This window comes from Zeugodacus cucurbitae, chromosome 2 (genome assembly GCF_028554725.1).
Source record: "Zeugodacus cucurbitae isolate PBARC_wt_2022May chromosome 2, idZeuCucr1.2, whole genome shotgun sequence".
Lineage (NCBI taxonomy): Eukaryota > Metazoa > Arthropoda > Insecta > Diptera > Tephritidae > Zeugodacus > Zeugodacus cucurbitae.
In genome coordinates this window covers 74179567-74202584 of record NC_071667.1, presented here as the reverse complement: position 1 = coordinate 74202584, position 23018 = coordinate 74179567, and the positions used below count along the sequence as shown (strand labels likewise).

Here is a 23018-nt window from a genome sequence, read left to right as displayed (position 1 = left end):
TTTAGGTAGCGCAAATTGGTCAGTGGCTCTAGACTGCCAACAACAAAAGCAAAAACAGCAAAATTAGCCAACAACTAAAAAAACACGCGAGCACAAGCCAAGTGAATGAACTCCGGTTTTTTAATTTTTTTTCTGTTTAATAGCTGATTAGCTGAAATTTTGGGCATGAAAAATGATGAACATGCAAGTTAAGTTTTGAAAATATGATTCGTTAAGCTAAGTATTAAATATAAAGTATTAAAAAATATCAAAATTTCTTTTAAATATAAAACCGGCGAAAGGAAGTATTAAATAAAATGCGAAGTACAGGAAGTTATGATTAAAATGTTGTTTTTGTAAAACATATTTAGTATGCGCTTGCCAGCTGCACACACTCAACTCAACCGACGAGCTGTGCTTTTCGGCAATTGAACCCTTGCATTAAAGCGCATTTGACCCCAATTCGGCGCGCAACGGGTATGCAAATGAATTCCTGGCAGTGAACGACAACCGAACCGTCGACGCTGCCACCAACAATTGACAAGGGGCCATAAAACAGTTGGATTCGTTTTGCTGTAGGCACACATTTATGCTAATGCGTTACAGTTTTACACACATTTATGCATATAACGGCTGCCACATGCCGCTGCAGCTCTCAATCGCCGCAATTGTCAAAGGCAAGAACCTGCGCTCGCAATTCGCACAACAAAAAACCCCAATGCTTGTCACCACAGTGCACCAACACTAACATAGCGGTACTACCAAAATCGGCAAAAAGCCATACATACAAATATTGTATATATGTATGATTATGCATGTGTGCGACCTAAATTCAAGTTGCAACTTGCTGTTAATAAAATATGTGGCAGCCACAAAGCGGCGGGCCAAAAAGATTCATAAAAATGCGCAGCCACGAAGTGACGCCATGGCCCAACGCCGTGCGCAGCATGTTCACCTGTCACTCGACGGCATTCGCTGGCGGTCTGCCTCACGGCTATTTTCCTTCGCCGACTCCATTTTTTGCTCGGCTTGCCTTTTGTGGTCACAAAGCGCTGAAACATTTTAAGGTCAATTAAAAGTGGTCGGAATTGTTGCAGGCGATCGACACATACAGACAAAGGAAGCGTGTGGAAAAAGAGCAATGACAAGAAAGGCAACCATTAAGTTCACTGCAGGAACAATGGCATTAAAGCGCAGCGATTGGTGATTTTTGCCAGAAGCAGCGCGCAGTAGAAGAAGGACTGAGTGTACCATTTGCTTTATTGAATAAAGTTTGCATGGTTTCATTGACAGTTTGAGCGCAGTAAGTATTGTAAATAATATTATTATGCGTTGGAAATAAAACCAGAATATATGTTGAAATAAATATGATTTTGAATAATATTTATTACATATTGAATATGTATAAATAAAAATAATTGCCCATTAGGGTGGTACTTTTTTTTGTCAATTTCTCAAATTACTATATCAGTCTCGAAAGACATCCAAATCGGGAAACAAATTATGGCTTGAGCAGAGGATTAAAAGTTTAGTGATATATTCATATAGATTATTCAGAGACTAGATTTTTAAATAAACTGTCAACTTTTTATCTTATAATTTGAATGAAAACATAATTTTGAGAATATTTTGGTTTTTCAATAAACCGAAAAATATAGAAAATGTATTATGATGACTACTAGTGAATTCAGCTAATAAATAAACATTTAACACTGCGTCTAAATGTAGGCAACATTTTATGCTTACTAAGTATTTAACATTTTTAAATAAATAAACAAATATAGCCTACATTTAGGATGGAAGAAATAAAGGAAGATTAAAAAGTTTAAATTTTAGCCTTAAAATATTTTATAATTTATGAAAATCTGTTTTATTTGCACCCCTTATCGATTCTAATATACTATTATTAACAACGTGGGTGCAAACAACAATTAAATAATGTAAACCCGCGGCAAAATACATTTATTCAGTGCAAAATTATTGATAAAGATAGAAAACTTAAACTTAGACTAAGAAAAGCTTGAAATTACAATGGTGACAAATGTAAAACAAGCACGTCGGTCAAGTCACGACGTAGTGGGCATTTGTCGCGGACACGAGGTGTTCTAGTTAAATGCTGTGTTTGCAAAAAATATATTTTTTTTTTATAAATTTGATTGATTGTAGTACAATATAGCCCACATTTGTTGTCAGTGACCGGGACAGGTCTTTAGGTTGCCTGAGAAGTGACTGTTCACTATTTATTGGAGCAAGAAAATAAAGACATTTATTTATTGAACAAAAATATTAATAATGTTAAGTTTTTTCATTTCATATTTTGTAGCGAACCACAAAAGACTACAATAACATTTACATTAACTTTCACATATCTGATATGTTGATTATAGACAATTTACAGTAAGCCAATAAACAGTTTAACAACGCGCAGATTATAAATAAAGCTTTTATTATGCATCTGACACAATAAAACAATAAAAAATTTAGTGAAAAAAATCACTAACCGTGAAAAATAACAAAAAAACTGGCGCTAGCTAGATAAAATAGAGTAAAATATAAACAATCAAAAGCCAGCAAATAAACACAATTATATTTGTAATTTACTAATTACACCAAAGATAAGTGTTTGTGTGTGTGTGAATAAATGTTTATTAGTATTTTAGTCGCGGTCAATGACTAGAGCGTCGACAGGTGGACATAAATAGAAAAAAACAAATCAAGCAACCACTCGGCGGCCACATAAACTACGAGCATACATACATACTTCTAGGCGCTCAAGCGCATATAAAAATGTAAATGTCTTTGATATGCACGTTTGTGTGTCACAGCTCAGTAATTTGTGTGGCCATCGGTTGTGTTGAACAGTTTCAGTGTTTCCCACAATTAATCGGTTTCCACGTTTTTCAACAAGCCGCCAGTTGCCATTGTTTTGTCAAGTATTTATTATTATTGCCGCAGTTAACGAGTAGCAAATGTTTAAGAAACTCTAACTAATTAAAATAGAAGTCGAAATGAACTAGTTCCGCTAGTGAATACATAGCTGACTCTGAATCTGACTCTAACTTAGTCAGTGCGTCGCTTAAAATAAATCTGAGAAACTCTCAAAATCTGAGTCCTATTGTAGTAATGACGAATTCTGCTATAAGAGCAGTTCATACGGTCTTTAATAATCATTAGCATTGTATACACTTAATATAATTAGTTTTATAATATATAACCTTGAATGCTCTTTAATCAATATTACAAGTTTATCTAGCTTCTCCTTAATGATCCATTAGACAGCTATCGAACATCACAGCTACCCGTTTGGCTGTATAAAATTGATTGGCGCTTAATTACAATACTTTATTTTTGATAAATTCTGCGAATAACAGAATCACCAGAGCAGCTCATATAAATAATAAACTATTTATTTCTAATATTCTATCACTGACCAAACGAAACACAGTGTATGCAGGTATCTGTTGAGAAATTTGAAAAAATATATATTCTTCATTCTAGAAACGGCTGGATTAAATTATATAATAAATTATTGAGATGAGTCACGCGAAAGTTGAGAGAGAACAAAAGACTTAAGACACGAACTTACCCTGCTTGAATTAAAGGAATGGAGATGTTACATTGAAGAGGTTCTATTAAGGTGAATTGTGAGTCCTAAAAAACGGAAATAACTAAAGAATTGTGAGAAGAAATTATCTTTTATATTTTTTAGTAAAATTATAATTATATACATTAAGTCTTATAGTCTACATAAAATCAGCTTGTTTTAGTATTAAACAGAAGAAAGAAAACCAAAATAACAAAATCGAGCAACTGAAAGCACTTGATATGTGGCACAAAATAAAAATAATAAATAGCAGGTATCCAGAAGCAGTGAAACTGGTGCACAAAGCCGCTTTCAACAAATTCCCTTTCAAGTGCACACAACCACAAAAACACATTCACACATGATGTCTGAATGCACATATGTAGTTATGAAAGAGATCAACAGTAATGATAAACAATGAGTTTTGAGTGGTCGCTTTTGCCTCACAATGACTGACCGACCGTCACACCGTCACACCGTTGAACGTGAAAACCAGAAATCTTCGATAGCTGAAAGTGAATGAACGAGCAAATGAGAACACAAACAACTACAAAAACATGAAGTGATATTTTCACTTTTGAATGATTTCATCTATAATTTGGACTACAACATCAGTCAACTTCGCCACCAACACTGCCACCGTTGATGAGTAATTTGGTAATTGTTTTTTTTTATTATAACTTGCGATTGCGGCAGCGCTACAAATGAGTTAACGAAATTTTCAGAAATATGAAAGAGAAATTTCTTTTCTATGGAAAAGATATTGTATCACATACATATTTTAAAATTCTGTTCAGGGCATCTGAGCTTGTAAACCTAACCCTTGAACTTCTCCACAGTATCAAATGCTTACCGAATTCTAAGCTCAACAACCTTAACTAGTAAGATTAATGTCTTCAAAACACTCCGATTGGTACTCAAATGCCTTTAAATGCCAAAGCAGGTCTCATTGCCACTAAAGCCGATGTGTAAGTACTGTTTTGTGGGCGCAACCATAGCCAAGTGGCACAATTTAACGCCTAATAAAGGCAATTTAAAGCGTTTAACGATCGAAAGGGCGCCAAAGCATATTTAATGACACAACTCTAAATTGATTTAAATGAAAAATATAACAATAAATAAAAACAACAACAAAAATATAAAAGAAACCCAAAAGTCAAAAAATATCGCTTATTGCTCATCCTCACATCGCCAGCGATCGCAAGCACTTGGCTTCAGCAGCAGCTTGTGAATCAGCTTGTTTTGTGCTGGAGAAAACAAATTTGTAAATTTAATAATTTGAACACCTAACGCGAATGCTGCCAATAACAACAATAACTCATTTGCGCCTTTGTACAATTTTCTACATTTAAATAAATGTGTTGCCGCATAAAATATTGTATATACGAAATTTTGAAGGCCAATATAACTCATCATTAGCATTAAAAGAGAGGATAAAATAAGAAATCACAAATTTTGTGATTTCCATGTTTCAAACTGGCTACTTGAGGTGATTTCTGATTTGAGTCAATTTAATAAAAATCAAAAGCAATCAAGATATGCAAAATTCGCAAATGATGCGATTTGGTTGCACACTTTTGGCAAGCACTATAAACACACTCCGGCACTCAAATTCGTGACATTGTTTTTCTAGTTCCTCGCTTGCTACTAGTTCGCTTGGCATCGTGCTTCTTTTAGGGTTAAGTCTTGACACTATTTTCCTAAATTTCCAGCTATTAATTTAAATTAATAAAAAGTATAATAAAATTATAAAATTAAAGACAGATTTTACTCAGGATATTAGTAGAAAAAATTCGAAACGGACATTTTAAAATCAATTTTTCAATAGGCCGAACTTCTAAAACAGTAATACAATATATAATTTGTTCTTGAAAATTATTAATAAATTTCTTATTATTGAGCGATATTCACTTCATGTACTAGTATAAATCTCAATTACGTAATCTAGCAGCAAACCGAATACTAAATAAAGCATGTGGGTGTAATCTTAAAACGTTGAGCAACCTAATTTACATATTCTTCGGCCATCATTTATTAATAACAGCAAATGCTTAAAACCATAAGAGGGTTGATCTTAGTGTATGAATGTATATATAAATTTACTTACATAATTTTTGAAATGTGTTTTAAAAAAAAATGTATGAGTCGATATACATGCATACATATTCATGCCTTTATAAATTATCATAAATTAAGTTGACAAAAGAACATATTTAGTTGTTAAGTAAATAGAAAATAAATCAAGCGCTAAGTATCCAGAAAGTTGTATAAAGCAGTTTCATACACACACATACATATCACTTATTATTACTCTGTGCTGCATTGTTAGTTACAAATGAAGCTCATTTTCCCTTTGACTTCTCATCCACTTTCTTGTTTCCTGACTATCTTTGGATTATCAGATTTCTTTTAAGTCACATTTATTCTCATTTAATGACGGCGAGTAGTCCTTATAGACAGCAGATATAAACACATGCTTATAAATAAAAATGTTAAATCTTGAATAATATACACTTGTCATACACAGCAGGTCTTTTATAAAGACATTAATTATATGTAGACTTATAGGGATTCTAATGCATATACACAACAATATTACGTAAGTTAGGCAATAAAAGAGAGTGCATTTAATTGTTTGGCGTCTGTGGCGTGGTAAAGGGTGCATTGGAGTTCAAAGTGTCACAGCAAAGAAGGGTTTATAATGTAATTTAAATATATGATTTTTTCCGGCTTTTCTTTTGTTAATTTTTCATTGTAATCTGAGTGTTGCACCGACTGTAGGTTCATAGATTAGTAATGCTTTTTTATTTACACACATATATTATTTCTTACTTGTGTTTTCCATATAAAGTTAATAATTGAAGACAAAACTTGCTTTAGCGAGAACCTAGTCGATTTGGGACTCTTATAAGTTTTTTTAGTTTTTTGACCTTTGAAAACCCTTTTTTTATCTCATGCTATTTGACACCTGAGTCATTTTAATACTGAAGTGTTATATAATATTTGCTTGCTTTTTAAGTGATTTCTCACAAACAAAACGAAACTATAATAAGAAAAAGTAGAATTAAATGATTACAAAATTTATAAGATACTGGAAAATTTAAAAAATTATTAACAAAACAACAACGCTTCAAAAAAAAGATAAATATCCATAATTTAATAAATTACACGGTGCGAAGATGAGCGCCAAATGAGTTTGGCTATTTGCACAGTTGTGCAACACAATGTAACAACACTCACAAGATTTGCCAACCACTTGATATTGCTAAGACATGCAGAATTTGAAAACGTAAAAATCAATTTTCTCAAACAACAAATTTCACTTTTCTCTCAGCAAAAGTGACGGCGCAAAATCACATTTCCATGAAAAACAATATTCTCCCTCTGCAACACCAAATTTGAATTTCATTAATGCATGACAGACAGACACCCACGCGGTGTGGCCATGACGGAATAAGCGGTGAGAATAGAAAAAGCAATAAAATTTGCAACAGTAAAACGAAATTCCACGAAGTTGTTGTCAGTGCTTGATGGGAGTATGAGAAATAAGCAAGCGAAAAATAAAATAACGGAAAAAATTCGCAAAATATCGACTGTAGTTAAGTAAAAGTTGTCTGGCAACTACTGCAACAAGTTGACAGCGGCGCAATATTGGCAACTGGGGGTGGCATGGAGAGGCGCGCAAGCAAAGAGAACTTGCGGTGTTGTGGAGACGCAGTAGCTCGGCATTATGCATGCGGTTTGTGTAGTATATATGTGTGTGTGTGCACCGGAGGCTTGAGGCAACGAAATTCGTTTGTACTGGCCGGGCATCTGTGCCATAACCACAGCTGTTTACTTGCCACACTTTTTGTTGCCGCTTGGAGCTGACTGACTGCTCGACTGGTTAACGGCACCGAAGTAGCAACAGCCAAGTGCTGGCAACCGAAGGAAATGAGGTCAAAAGCTGCGTCGCCAAATGGCAAAGGCAGATAAATAGTTGCAGCAGCCGGCAGCGCAAATGGAGGTTGCAGCGAAACAATGCAAATATGTGATAATAAATAATGCATGCGGCATGCGGTTATGGCACGAAAACAAAATAAAAGAACAGCAAAAGAGTTTGGTAAAAAAGCTGATTGAATTTTCTTAACGTGGTAGGTGCAGATAAGAAGAATAAAGAACTGCTGTTGAACGGATTAGAAGCCAATTTGTTTTACAAGACTTTGTAGTTGTTTGCGCTCTTACGGTTGGCAGTTGTTTTTACACTCATCTTTTTCCTATTGCAAAATCACGCATGTACCGTTAGAAAGCAATAACTTTCAATAACCAATGCTTCGCATTGCATACCACCAGCCACAACATATCCAGTTAGAAAGCAAACAAGAGGCCATGACAGTGTCTCGATCGCCATGCGGAAAATATCATTCGCGTGCAGCGCCGTTTGGATGGCTCTTGGCTCGCGCAAATTGTCTGACGCAGGCGCGTAGCTCTGACGATGCGTAGATATATTAGCAATGTTTGTTTTTTTTTGGTTTCGCTGTTGTACTTTGCTATTTTAAATTGTGTTTGTTGTTTTTTTTTCACTGATTTTGTTGTTACTTTTTAAATGGTTGCGGCTGTAGTAGCAGCTAATTCTTTAGCATAATGTAAAGGCTTTGTTATTGATATTGATTTATGCGCGATTTATTTTATTTGATTTGTTATTGTGGGGAAAATGGCACTTCAGTGTAGCGATTTTGTTATTTCTTGCAGTTAAGTAAAGTGGGTCATTGCAGTGTAAAGCATGAGTATCTATTAAGTGAAATGTTTAAAGTTGGTTTGTTACCATTTTTTAGAGGGAGGGTCGACAAAATGCGTCCTTATTGTTGTGCAAATATTGTGATAAAATTAACGTAAAATTTAGAAATATTATACAATTTTTACACAGATTTTATATATTTCCTTCGCTCTCTCTAAAAATTTAAAGATTAATATAGACTTTCAAAATTCACTTTTATAATTGCAATTTATCTTTAGTGTTAAAATTAAATTTGCATCAAAATATAAACTTATATGTATCGGAAAAAATAATTTTTTAATAGTTTTGGGAAAAGTATATTTTTAATGAATAAATTTTTAGGTGTGTGTATATAATATGTATCGGTGTAGTTTTTGCTTATAAAAGCCTTGTTTACATAATTTACACATTTATTTTCTATTAATAATTACAGTTGTGTACTATTTATGGACCTTTAAGACTTTTTTTTTCAAATCAAATATTTTCAAAAAAATATTTTGCCAATTTGATAGATTTGAATTTGTTTCATTAATATTAATTTAAGTTTCAGATTACATATTAACTTAACCAATATTTTAGGAAATTAGTTAAAATTCATAAATTTAAAACAAAAAAAGCAGTTTTTAGAAACGTTAAATTTTTTTTTTCAAATACTAAATACATACATAAGAATCGTATATCCACTTAACACACGGTTTTCTTTTGTTCGCACAATACATAATAATTAATATTTCCATTTAAGTCTAAATAAATTTTATTGTAAAATTATTTAATCATCAGAGTTTTTTTCAAAACTGATTTATTTAATTTAGTTTATTTATTTATATTGTTCATTTTGTAGTTATACTGGTTTAAAATTTTCTTTTAAATTTGCATACCTTTAATGGCAATTCATAGTAAACACAGCTTAATGTAATTGAACAGAACAGTTATATGAGCATGAGGAGATTAGCTAATTCATTGAATAATTGAAGTAATTTGTGGCATTATTGATTATTATTTTAGTTTCAAGTTTTCAGCAAACACATTCGTCGGCAATTTATCCACAAATATAATGTACAAATAATTTCAAATTAAACATATTAATTATTTACCGATATATATTTTTTTGTTTTAAGTTTTCACAAAATATTTGTTTGTATTCTTATTAAATATTCACATAAATTCCTCTCCCAAATTTTTTAATTTTTTAACAACACGGTCTTTTTGTTTATTCAAGCTTCACACTTTAATATACTCAGGTATAAAAACTCTCAAAAGTAAATTCACCGTTTTTGCACTTTCTGCATAAATTTGCTGTTATTGTTGTTTTTATCTGCATTTTGTTCCTGTCTTTACATTATATTTGAACCCTTTTCACTTTTGTTCTTAAACGCAAATTGTCACGAGACAAGTTGACAATTACTTCCAAAACACTACTCAAATTACCAAGTGCTTTAATCTCATTACTTTTCGCACCAAGCAAACACACTTGCGCACCCATACTCACATACACAAAACCACACATTAATTAGAATATACATATATTTTACGGCCCGCTAACTTAAGCCGAAACCGAAAACAATAAAATGTCCATTAAGTTAAATTCACCTGTTGCTCAAAACACGAAAATCACCAGCAGCAACAACAACAGCAATAGTAGCCCGACAGAAAAGGCTCAGATTGCAGCAGCACAGTGCTCGGTAACGGCAACAACAATTGCAAAAACGCGAGCGATGCAAATAAAATATACGAACGAGAATGCAAAAGCAAATTGGGAGCACCAACAGCAACGGTGAGAGAACAAGAGCGACACACCGAACGCAGAGCGCGTACGACCGACTGCAAGACTGTCTGTCCGTCCAACAGTAGGCACAGGTAAACCGAGCTGTGTTCAATCAGCGAGCAACAACAATAACAACCGATGCTGTGCACGGCGCGAGGGGTAAAAACGCCTACCAACTCGACGGACGCGTTGAAGTTGGGGCGCAAAACTTGTTTTCACTTCACTGCAGCAGAACTGGCGACCGAAGCGAGCAACCAAACCAATACACAAACAACACTAAGCTCCAGCGAGTAACGTAAACTCTGGTTAAACACGACAACGATAAATGCCTCACTTTGTTTTTGTTGTTAGTTTATTAGACGGCGTTAAAGACAGACGTAAGGCAACACTCCCGATTCACGTTGACTTGACACAGCAAAAGTTCGTTCAACACTGAATCGCCGCGTCGACGAGAGACAAGTGCAGACCGAACTGGCGTAGAATACCTGAATGGCGGAATGCAATGGCATCGGAATAATGGCAAACGACACAAACGAATGGCGACTTGCATGGAGATGGAACTGGTTGAGACAACGGTGAGTTAAGGTGAGAGAGAGTTAACTAACCTGTTGTGTTGTTTGTTGTGTTTGCTGTCGGTTCGATGGTTGGCTTATTGGCCAACTTGTTCGACTGTCTGGCTGGTCGATTGTTTGATTCGTTTTGGATTAACAGGTGCATAGCCGGTGCACATTGCTCTCTTACTGTTGTTTAGTGAGGTAAATAACAATCTTTGATATGTACGAATTGGAGCTGTTAGTTGTTTGCTGTTGTTAACATTAGGCTGTTATTAACTTTATGCTGATTTTAGCATTATGCGATTTTCAATTTTATGCTATTATTAACAAAATTATTTTATTCACATTGGACTGTTATTAACACTATGCTGTTATGTTAGTTGATAACCAACAGCATATAATGTTAATGTTATTTTTTAACATTTTCTGCAAACAACAGGTTCACTTTACATTAACATTTTCGCTGGTGGCGCTTTACAGAATGCCGCAATCAGTACGCAACTGAAATTACAGGCGTTGTATAAATTTAACATAGATTGAAATTTCTATCTGAAAAGAGTAGATATATTTCTGGACCGAATTTAATTTTAAATTTACTTAAAGCTTTGCACACAAATCCATAATGTTCCAATAAATGACATTAACTTTAAAAGACCTTTATATAGCTTTACAAAGTTACGATTTCATAAAAAATAAAATTTCTTAGACAGACGACTTATTTTTATCAAAACGGAACAGTTTAATTTTGAAGTCGAAAATGAACCACGCTCAGGATGGCCAATTGTCGAAAATATCAATAGAATAATGCAAATCGTGGCGCACACGAACTAAAGAATGCGCTTCAAATCACATGGAACGATTCGATTAGGCTGGATAACAAAAGTAAATCTATGTACGTATGACACACAAGTTAAGGTAAAAAAATTATCATTTCTGACGCTAATGCATAGTGGTGATGAAATGTGGTTCACTTGCGGTAACTTCAGGCGAAAATGGTCGTGGTTGAGTCGCGGTGCAAACTCAACCCGGAGCAAACAATGACCAAGGCAGTATTGATTGACAGGAAAGTTTCCTTGTAGGTTTGGAAGAATTGCCGCACAATCGATAATGACTCGCTAGAAACTCCAAAAGCTTGCTTGGGGCCCATACTTTCAAAATTATCAAATAAATTGGTAAAATTTGACCTAAATCGGATCATCCTAACTATCCTAAAAAAATATTCAATTTCATGCAAAAATTAAGGATAAAATTCTAAAACAATTTATAGCATCAAAGTAAGGTGCCACAGCCTTTTTTCATATATCAAAAATAATGATAATAAAATTAAAATGAAAACACAAAAAATAATTTTTATATTTGCTCATATATTTACGTAGACATTTTCATTACAGTATTAGTGTCATAAATTTTAAACAAATTTTATTAACAGTTTAATAATTTGATCCAGTAGAACGATTAAGCATTTAATATAGTACTAATAGATGTATGGGTATATTATTTTTTATAGATATCAAATACTTTTATATCGTAATAATTATTCACTATAAATTAACTATATACCTACAATTACTGAATAAATGCGTATTTCTGATGCTGCTGAGCCGTCTAAACCATTATGCGCATAAAATTAATTTAAAACCTATTATCTAATTCCATTATCCTGTTCCTCATATTCCAACCACTAAATCGTTGCGATGAGCAGATAATCAAATTTTTACCACAGCGCTGGTCACAGTTGCAATACAAGCCCGGCTTGCAATCGCTAATTTTGCCATACCTGCGGCAGATCTCACCCTCACCGGTATAGCAGAGTGTGCGTGGCAGACAGAATTCAGTGTTGAAGTTTAACTCGAAACTGCCTGTAAATAATGCAATGAAATTACAAATTGGATTTAAGTAAGGTCAAAATTGTTCTGAAAAGTTCACATACCGTGCATGCAACTTTCTGGATATACATTTTGGGGGCCACAATCCACGACTTGATTGAAGGAAGGGCTTTACAAGTTAGAAAGAAATAAATGAATTGAAAATCATAAAAATTTATATTTTTTAATAACTCTATACTCACATTCCATTAGCTCCATGTTGTCGCAAAACCACTACCAGAATAAACGTCAAGCAGAGCTTGGTGATCCAACCGATGTGTGAGCGTTTACTGTGATAAGAAGCCATTCTCAAATAATATTACTAAAAACACTTTTAAACTTTCAGCTCTATATTTTGTTCTGGCTCTTTCGCCGTTGATACATTTTATGATTTTTCCTCCAAGTAGCATATCCTTTTATAGCTCTCTCGCTAGTGGTTTTCACACCCTCACATCCTTGAATATTAATTTATGGAATTTTCTAATTAATTATTCAAAATTATGCTTTTGAATAATTCAATCAGCCTTGACTTTCTATCACAAACAGTTTTTTGTTTTATGGCGATACTTCCATTGTTATCTTATCATTGACCGTTACTTATTGCTCAATGAAGTGGAAGATATGAATTTGCGCGTAAGCTATTAAAAAGTGGCCGCTGTGGGTCAATGGTGTGTATTAAAGAATTAAAATTTATTATGCTAAATTTAATAAAGGATGCAATTTATTTCAATGCAAAGATTTTTCTTCAAGTCAAATTAAATTTAACTGTGTCATGATTTCGAGATTTATTCATTGTAGGATATATTTATTATGCCACGAACATGTTCAATTACATGACAATGACATGACATATAATAATATATGAACTAATACTATCACACGATTATTGATGTTCTATCTTCAAATGAAAAATAAATACTATATCAATACCAATACTAATAACAATACCATTACCAGTACCAATACCAATACCAATACCAATATCAAACCAATAACAATACCAATACCATTATCAGTAGCAATCTAGTACCAATACCTACTCCATTAACCTAGCCCCATTACCGATTAAGACCTCAAATTATTTTTGAATTATTCATATCTATTCAAATACCAATTCTTCAAATAATACTGAAATAACTACTCACACCCTCGCTATAACAGACAACCGCTACTGACGGTTAATAATTTCATTAAACGCCTTACAACCTTAGAATGCATAATTAATTTATCTTTCACAAATTTGAATTAATTTTATTTAAACCACAAACTTGAGACCATTGTCCAGCTATAAAAGGATATGTTAGCTCAAAGGAAAGCCATCAAAAGCTTCGTCAGCCTTGAAGAAAGCGCACCAAGAGATGCTATTTTAAAAATATCTATTGCAGTGTAAAAGTTCTTGTATTGTAGTCGCTGAAGTGCTTAAGATGTCCCCCAGTATTAATGCACTATCGTGTATCTACTGGATGTCTAAGCTAAGTTGGCTGCTGGTATTCATGTTGGTTTTCTTGCATAGCGCCACACACGGATTGTGAGTATAATTATTTTATTTAATATTAGTAATTAGTAAAAAAATAATTACTTTATAAATTCAAGACCAGGTTTTAAGCTTTCGGATTGTATCCTCAGCAATTCAGAGGATCCCAATGATTGTAAAGTTGGTAAGTCAAACTTAACTTTTTTAATTCCCAAATTCGAACAATTTTATATTCTCACTCTCCTAGGCTTTTTTAATATAAATATGAACAAAACGAATTGCCCACCTCGCTTAACCTGTTACCGTAATATTACTGAGCCTTGTCATATGTATGGTGGTGGTAACAGTAATTGCTTGTCACCTTATGTTTGTGCTTGCCATAAATGTCGTGAAGTGTTGACCTTATGCAACGAAAATGTGGAATCGCCATTAAATTTGCCAAAGCGTATGAAACCAATATATCCGGAATATTTCTATTAAGTTGTCATTATCATTTTTATTGCTGGGACCCCAAAATTACTTTGAAGGACGAACAAGGAACTATGTAAAGGACTAACGCGTAAAACTTGAGGAATAACTTTTAAAACTCTAAAGTACATTTACCTAAATAGTATATTAAAAGACACATACTCGGTATTATGAATGTTGATAACCATTATTATTTAAATAGTCTTAGTTAAAATACATATATGATGCTCTGAGTCGTTGATAATATAAATGTAAGTATTAAATACATTAATCAAATAAATGTTATATAGATGTTTGCAACAAGAATAGCATTGTAAGTTTTTTATACTCAGCCTAAGCCTTTAGCGCAAACTTAGAAAAGTCTATTTGTTAGAGAACCTCTACTACCATTTGAAATATGCTGTCTTATACTCTATTGAAGTCAGGAAATACGTGGGTCCGTAGTTAACTCTTTAAATATGAGATCCAAGTTCTGAATGTTATAGAGTATATTCTCTCACCATAACCAATGAATCGGCTGTAGGCTGTAGGCCTACTCTAAAATGTAATATATCTATATAAATATACCCAAAGTAGAATTTTTTCCTACGCAGCAAACAAACTTATCTAGAGATAAACTTTAGCTGTTCTCAAACATGCATGGACCCGAAGTTTTGAGTTTCTCTTAGAGTAAAGGAATGCTAAGTAAACTACTTATTTCTATTGATCTCTGACCTCTGCTCTGGAGTGAGAGTTCTAGCTAAAGGAAATCTGTAACAACAATTTTTGTGGTCGATTGGTCGTGCAAAAAAGATGACTATCAAAGGACTTCTCTGTTCTGTATCCGGAGAAATTTATTTACAATACAAATTCTAACAAGATTCCGATAGATTATGTGCATGAAATGTAGACCAGTCTCTTAAAGCACAAACCCCAACTCTTAGCGCTTTACGGAGTTTTCATTCTCATAAGTCCGCTCAGACGCTGAAACTCAAAGCGACTTGAATCCGACTATACTCTACTGAGTACTCTTATCATTATACTTGAACTGTAAAGCGATTCCTTTTTCGGAAATTTGTATTCCTCGCCACACAGCGCCCGGAAATCTGTTGGTGAGAAATTTCAAAATATTGAAAGCGTTAGTCACACAAGTCAATCTAATAAATTATGGGTTCAATGCAACAACTGATCTTGAAAACAGAACACCTCTATAACGCTAATGTTCTGCACTTCCTTAGAAATGTTAACAAACATATGTTTTTGAGTCTCTAATAGCTTAAGTCCACTTGAGTGCGGTGTCTTTTCGTACAAACGGCTTGTGAAGACATGCCATTAAGGACCAAAATACACACACAAACACTTGCCAAAAAGGAAATGCAGCGAACCTGCGTTGCATGGTTAATAAATCGGAATGTGCAGAATACTCTCAAATCCCAAATAGCGCGAGAGCAAAGAATTACCGACGAAAATTACAAACACAAAGGTGTAATAACAATCGCTCTGATTGCAAGAGTTCACCTTTTTGCTTGCCGCACATGAACTGAAATAAATGTGTGACCTCTGGCCGCCGCAGCAGTTAAATGAGACAGCGCCGCTTCGCTGATAGGTAACCCAAATGTCAACAAAACAACAACAAGAATTAGAAGACGAAGTTTTGGGAAAACTAATGGCGGTGACGAAATGCAGTAATTGTTGTTTGCACGTGTTGCACACACCGAAAAATTTATTCAGAATGCCATTACCGGGAAGCAAACGTGCAACACAATTAAGGTGAACACATGCATGTGGTTCTTGTTGTTGTTTCAGTGCAGTGTGACAAATAGGAAAATCCAAATAAAATTCAACGGGCGCTTGAATGGGAGTGTTGTTTCAGTGTTGTTGTTGCATTGCGGTGAATAGCGTAGTGTTGTCGGAAAGCGTTTACATACGAGTGTAACAAAGTAACTCCAAGTAATTGACGTGAGAATCCAACTAAGCGGAATAATGACAAACAAAGCGTAGTGTTGCAGCAGCAAGAAGAAGAAAAAGATAAAACTCGAATAAGAAAATATTATTTGGTAGTTAAAATGTTGCAAGAAGTCGTTGGTGGAGAAGAGACCGCACAATTTCAAGCACGCCTTTCAATTGTATGTTCGCACCGAGCGGCAAGTAGAGGCGCTTCTAGTGGTTGTGGGTAAGAGTGTGTATTACTTGTGCCGCGGAGTCTCTTGTATTTTATAGATAGCGATCAGTCGTGGAGTAGTCATGCCGGCATTTGAAAAAGATAAAATATGTATTTGCAGTTTGCAGAAGTCATAAATTTGAAGAAATATAAAAATTACAATGTGGCAAATTGGTAGCTTCTTAAATTTTATTTGAAACCTTATAATTGGCTATTTTCGAAATTGGATATTTCATTTATAATTCATTATTTGAATGCAGTAATTGATGATTAATTAAATTAATTAAAATTTTGGCAACCTGCAATTGGTATTAATTAAATTTATATGATGTTTTAAAATTATTTATTTAGAAATTCATAGTATAAATTGTTGTAATGTTTTACGACTTTTAGAAATGGCAATGGAAATTTTTGATATGGCAACACTGATAAAAACAGTGCTGTTAAATGATTTTATATTTATTTAAAATTTATTAGTACTGTAAAAAATTATTATAGATAAAATAATCAAAAGTTAAAGTTAATTATGTCCACCAATAACAGTAAGGAACTATGTATCTATGTGCAAATGACAATAAGTCAACAGGTGTCTACCAGAGAAAAGGAATTATCAAGAATGCAGCGCACGTGCGACCGCAAACACAGATGCCTGCAACAAGCACAGCCACCATCGGTTAAAGAGCTTGCAGATTGGACCAGTCGCAAACGACCAGTAAGCTTAGTAATGATAATAGACTACCAGAGGTGGCCATGCCACAAATATTTCTTAACCGTTACATGCAACAAACTCCGGAAATAAGGAAGAATCAATTCTAATAATGGTCATGCCTCCAAGTTTTAAGGAGGGGAAAGGAGGTGGAGTAGAAGAAGAACATATTGCGCCAGCCAAACAATTTCTATTGCCTAAGTAGCAAAGCAATCGGTGACCAAGTATGCCTCCGCAGTCGCACTTTAACCCATGCAGCCAATATTTTCGATGCGGTGGCGATGTCCCGGTGCCGCATTAGCAAGGTTGTTGCAAATTAATTGAAAGGCATAAAATACAAATGCGTTGCGCCTTTCTCTTGTGCCATTACCAGACTTTAACTGCTAATAGTATTTGCTCATCGGCATTACGGTTATTAGTTGTTGCGTCATAAGCGCTGAAATGTGTTTTGGCAGCAGAAGAAGCTGCAGCAGCTGAACGGCGATGGCTTGTTAGAAGAGAAGATGATTTTTAAAGCTTGTATAATGCATTCAATCACCTTGTAGCTCATATATTTTCATGCGACTAATGAAATTATATAGTTTCATAAAGTTGTTACACAGATTACTATCGCTTATTAAGTTAAATAAAGGAACATTCCATAAAAACAGAAGAAGTTTTTGTAGCTACAAAATAACTATCGTAACTTTTTCAACTGAAGCTTTGTCGTGAGCATTGCCAATATATTATATCAACGGTTAGTCATGTATTAAATATAACAATAAATTAACACTGTCATTATATAACTAATATTTTTATTCCTCGCATTAAACGAAAATATAATCGAAGTACTGTTTACACACACACCTGCTGCATGAATCTATAGAATAGAGCATAAATAAAGTGCAACGGGGATCAGCCCATTTCGTGCATGCTACCACAACAAAATCAATTCCCAGAGAAATTTCTCAACGAGAAACGTGTGAGCAGCGGTTTTGCGGTAGAAATATTTTGTATATATGCATATGTGAATTTGTTTGTGTGTGCGGTTAAAACCGTAAGTAAAACTTAGCCAGTTAGTTAGCTCATCTGAAGAGCCGTTAAACCGCAAAATATGCCGGAAGTAGCTCTCTCACCACAGGTAGGCTAGCGCTGGAAAAAGTCGAAAAAGTGAAGCCAAAAATAAAATTACAACAAAAGTAGAAACATAAAATGCAATGAGGTGCAGCATCTTCAAACTTTCACGAAGATGAGCCAACCAATTTCGCCGCGCTGACCAAGTAGCCTAGGCTTCGAACGGGCTGTGCCAGGCTAGCCGCACCAATTGAAGATGCATAACTGAACGGGATGATTTTCAATATTCCGAGGCCCCGGTTTGCAGTTATGTCGAATGCATTTAACTTTGCGAGTTATGACCAGCGAGTGTATTGCGGTGGGTGGGTGTTGCATACAATATGCATTGTGTTTTCCACATAGTTGGTTGAGAGAGCCTCGGACCCATCATCAACTTGTTTGCGCACAGCAGGTGATCAACGTTCGGTTTTGTTTTCGTGTTTCTTTTTCTCTTTTTTAGATTTAATCGCTGCAGCAGTGAAAGTGAAAATGTACGCAAACAACTGACCTCTGGCCCTGGCGGCATGGGTGCGTAAATTACAATGAGCTCCGGATCGATTTATGTTGTTGGCAGGAAAAACCTTTGATTCGTCGATTTTCGAAAATAAACACTTTTATTGATTGTTCGTTAGAAGAATCAGGGGGAAATGTTTTTATCTTATTGGTATATTAAGTTATTATTAACGAATGGGAAATACGGGATGTATAAAATGTTTAATGTTGTAACGGTTTCCTGCTTGGAAGGAATCTTTTTATTATTTTTTTTAAGGATGCTAGCTTAAAAGTCATGGACCCAATCCAATATTATAATTGTTATAATATTAAAAAAGAATTATGAAATTGTGTAATAAATTTATAGTTAAGTGAGTGTTTTACATAAAACTGCATAATTCTTCCTATTATAAACAGATTACTAAGTAGAAAATTCACTTATATTAAAAGTTAGAAGATATGTATCAGAAATCCAATCAGGAAATCCTGTGTAGCCTCTTCAAAGAAGTCAATGAAAATAATTGATGTGATCCCATTGAACTGCCAACTAATTTTAAATGTGAAATTACCACGATAATGATGCATTTTAAATGTCATTCAACTAACTTTGCAGTTAACGCTATTCGCCACAAGTAACATTTAAGACATTTATTTGCAACAAGTATGTCACGAAATGCCACTACAGTGTCAATAAACCAAATTGTGCATGTAAGAAGAAAACTTTCGCACATTTTAACTGTATACGAATACATATAGGGTGTATTTTGTAGAGTTATAGACATTCCTTCTCGTGCAGTTAAAAACTATAAAAATGTTAATAAGTTAATTTCTTATTTAAAAAAATGTATAATTCCAAAAAAAAACCACCCCTTACATAAAAAAATCAACTCTAACACGCAGTCACACAAAATATACAATTTACCGCATAGCATTATTGGCAAATTTGTGTTGCATACCCACTTAAAGTTGTCACATGCTCTATGATGATAAACCAAAAACAAGAAGAACAAAGTACACGAAACTTGCATGGAAGTCGCTTTCATAAAAGGAAGAAATAAATTAATTTCTCATATTGCAGCATGAAATTACGATTATGATTGACAGCGACGTTGCAACTGTGTGGCTGTAGCGCGCCGCCGTGACTTATTTGATGCCTTTTCCTTACTAGCTGCTACCTATGATTCGTGCAACCCCATTTTGGCACATCAATCAAACAATAGTTGACTGTCTGTCCACACCGCCATAAATGCGCCATGCAACATGATATTGCGGCCTGGCATGAGCATGCAAAAAAGTGGCGCGTTCAGCCGCGTACATGTGTTTTGGTGCGCCTGCGTCGCCTGGCATCGTTTAGTGGCGTTTCTGTTTGTGCAACATGACAGTGAGGCAACACCATTTGAACGACAACGTGCGCCTAATAACTGCAACATTTGTAAACATCGCTGGCAACATGTATTTGTACATAACTAAGGAGATATTTCCGTGTGTCTTTGCTTGCCACAAGCTTAACAGTCATATATGTGTATTGACAGTCCCATCGATTGAACCATTCAGCAAATCTTCGTGGCTCGATCGCATTGAGTTACTCGACGCTTAATCTATAAAAAAAAAAACACTTGTCGCTGCTGTCTGCTGCTTTTGGTTGTTCATCACTCTGTTTGTGCTTGATGAGGATATTATTTAATATTTTAATTTCAATATCGACAGTAAAACATTTTCTATATTGGTGATACTTGGATATACTGAGCTCAAAGTCATATTGACACAAAATATGTTAATACTATTGAAGATTCCAAAATGTATCACTTCGTCACCCCTGCCACCCAACACATATCAGTAATTTGGAAATTTTCGACCAATTTCTTATGTCGGATTAAAATCAACGCGGAGCAAACGCGATTAATGAGACGATTAACGACAGTTCGTAATTAATCGTGTGCAGATTTTTTATCAATGCAAAGCTCTTATTTAACCAACAACAACATAGCTAAGTACATATGTGTATATGAGTGAGTGAGCATGAACCGGCACGTTGCATATGTGAACGCCTACACTTCCAACTACGAAATGCAATTGCATATCATCGATTGTTGTTGTTATTTTCCAGCTTGCAAATTGTATCCGTGATTTGTTGCAACAAAAACGTGAGTGGAAATCGATTGATTTACAAGTGACCAGAGCAACGCGTGATCCAATGCAACACTGTTGCGGTTATTACAAAAGTCTAAGGACCCCTTGCATTTTTTTGCTCTTTCGTTACCCCTCACCATGTTGGAAGCATTAATGGCAACTACAGCATTTTATGAAAGTTGGTGTGTTTGTCGGCGCGCACTCACCGGCGACCTATAAAAACGCAGATCACCCGCTCAACTAAATTTTATTGCCATTTAATGGCCAACGGTTGCCTCCGCCAATACTTTATTGTCAATTGGGCAACACTAATTGCACTTTGCGCCGCAAATCGCTGAGTTCTCTTAATTTTATTTCGCTTAAGCAAATTGATTTCTTTCTGCATTACTCGTTTGGGTAATTTCGGTAAGTCTCACGATTTTTGGGTGAATTTTGCGACCTTTGGGGTATGTGGTGTCGTTCATTCATTAATTCAACATATTTAAACAATTTTCGGTTTTTGTTGAAAAGCAATTGAGTATTAGGTATTCAAAATATTGTTATATATGTACATACAATACAGCTCAATCACTTCTTTGAGCTTGTCAAGTTTTTAAATAGATTTAAGGTTTTATAACTTATTGTTAGGCTTAAAAAAGCAGATCCGATAAATAAAGAAATATTGAAAAAAATATGTATAGGTACATATACTAAATACAAATTATTTGTGGTAGTCTCACCTCTCAACTGCAATAAGGAGTATCCAAATTAAAAAAATAATTAAATAAAATATGCCAATGTCTTCTAATAAAAAACTGGGGGTTTCCTAACTTGTATGATTATCACGCGAAAGCTGCCTAATTGTCATTGCAACCCACAGAAAATATTTGGTCGAATGTTTTATCTTCACAATGACCAAAACAAATGACACTAAAACAAATATCAGCCGAAAGATCACATTTATATTAGACAATTGTGGGACAGCTGAATGCACATATACTAACTAACACATACCAAAGCGCGCCAAAATCAACAAACTCGCTGAGAGAACAATAATCATTTCCTGCCTTTTCGCTTGTAAATGCTTGTCACCGGTGTTGCCCACGAGATATAAATATCAGCAGAAACAAGCTATGGTGCTTGTGGTGTATTTGCTTGAAATCAAATCTGGTATAAGAATTGCAACATTTCCTTCTCGAGTTTCACGCGACCACGGTCAAAAACAGCCACATCCCGTCGCTCGCCGCTCGGTTAAAGGGCTGGCAATACATGTCGCATGTTGCACGTTACCTGCCACGTCGCTGTCGCATGCCTGACATTTTTGCGCCCAAATGTAGCGCATGCGCGTTGGAAATCAAATACTTTTACTTATTTTCGCCATCATGCCGTACCTATCCATATCGGGGAACATATGTATGTGTTTGTGTGTGGGCAAGCTTTTCTCCGACTTGCACCAATGTGGCAGACATGATAGTTTGCCGCGTTACTACGTTGTCCATGTTGCTGTTGTTATTGTGATTTAGTTTATTTATTGTTGTTGCTATTTAACTTTGCTTTTGACATTTTGTGTTGTGTTGACAGCTGAAAATTGACAATTGTTTATTGTAACGTAGTTTTTTATCCGGCGCCACCTAACGTGTGGGCTTCTAAGTACACAGAATATTTTTTTGACAAGACGCGACCATGCAAATACTCAGAGATCGAAGTGAGTTGTAATGGTATTGCTGAATTGCGTAATTGAGAAGAAGGGTTCTAGATCATTTAGAAATATCAAGTTTCTAGTTTGCGAAAATTTTCGTGAATAAAATCATGTATATCGTCGAATGAAAACGATGAATCTTCAAATGCGCTTTTTATATTATTTTTAATCAATTTTATTCCTCCTTAATCACTCTTTGTCAAATTATAAAAGATAATAATAAATGGATTTGATTACTACCGACAGCGCTTGTCAAGATGCCCTCACGATACATGATGACCTGTGAGATATATAAAAGGTATTTGTCGATAAAAACTATAAAATAATTATAAAAAA

The 23018-nt window shown here is 34.6% G+C and overlaps 3 protein-coding genes across 9 annotated transcripts in view; 1 reads left to right on the top strand and 2 right to left on the bottom strand.

Annotated features, from left to right (window-relative positions):
* The window catches only part of LOC105216122 (cadherin-99C), a 475067-nt gene that overhangs the window by 275248 nt on the left and 176801 nt on the right, over nucleotides 1-23018 (bottom strand). For 2 of the 7 annotated variants that reach the window (XM_054234603.1, XM_054234482.1), the window contains exon 1: nucleotides 9909-10506. The exons of the other annotated variants lie outside the window; for them this stretch is intronic. The gene's annotated coding sequence lies outside the window, so the exon portion shown is untranslated. Of the gene's footprint in view, nucleotides 1-9908; nucleotides 10507-23018 lie in introns of those variants that run through there. 7 annotated transcript variants of the gene reach the window in all.
* On the bottom strand, nucleotides 12100-12888 carry LOC128923142 (uncharacterized). The gene is made up of 3 exons (XM_054235670.1): nucleotides 12706-12888; nucleotides 12568-12632; nucleotides 12100-12496 (listed from the first exon to the last, which is right to left on the bottom strand). The coding sequence occupies exons 1-3, from the start codon at nucleotides 12807-12809 to the stop codon at nucleotides 12270-12272; spliced, it is 396 nt and encodes a 131-aa protein (XP_054091645.1). The 5' UTR covers nucleotides 12810-12888; the 3' UTR covers nucleotides 12100-12269.
* LOC128923105 (uncharacterized) lies at nucleotides 13840-14736 on the top strand. The gene is made up of 3 exons (XM_054235591.1): nucleotides 13840-14030; nucleotides 14096-14160; nucleotides 14224-14736. Exons 1-3 carry the CDS (start codon nucleotides 13927-13929, stop codon nucleotides 14454-14456), a joined length of 402 nt encoding a protein of 133 aa, XP_054091566.1. The 5' UTR covers nucleotides 13840-13926; the 3' UTR covers nucleotides 14457-14736.

Coding starts and splice junctions, on each gene's coding strand:
- LOC128923142 (XM_054235670.1), bottom strand. CDS start 12,809: ATGGCTTCTTATCACAGTAAACGCTCACACATCGGTTGGATCACCAAG. Junction 12,633..12,705: donor CAACATGGAGCTAATGGAAT/GTGAGTATAGAG, acceptor TAACTTGTAAAG/CCCTTCCTTCAATCAAGTCG. Junction 12,497..12,567: donor TCCAGAAAGTTGCATGCACG/GTATGTGAACTT, acceptor CATTATTTACAG/GCAGTTTCGAGTTAAACTTC.
- LOC128923105 (XM_054235591.1), top strand. CDS start 13,927: ATGTCCCCCAGTATTAATGCACTATCGTGTATCTACTGGATGTCTAAG. Junction 14,031..14,095: donor CATAGCGCCACACACGGATT/GTGAGTATAATT, acceptor TATAAATTCAAG/ACCAGGTTTTAAGCTTTCGG. Junction 14,161..14,223: donor TCCCAATGATTGTAAAGTTG/GTAAGTCAAACT, acceptor TCACTCTCCTAG/GCTTTTTTAATATAAATATG.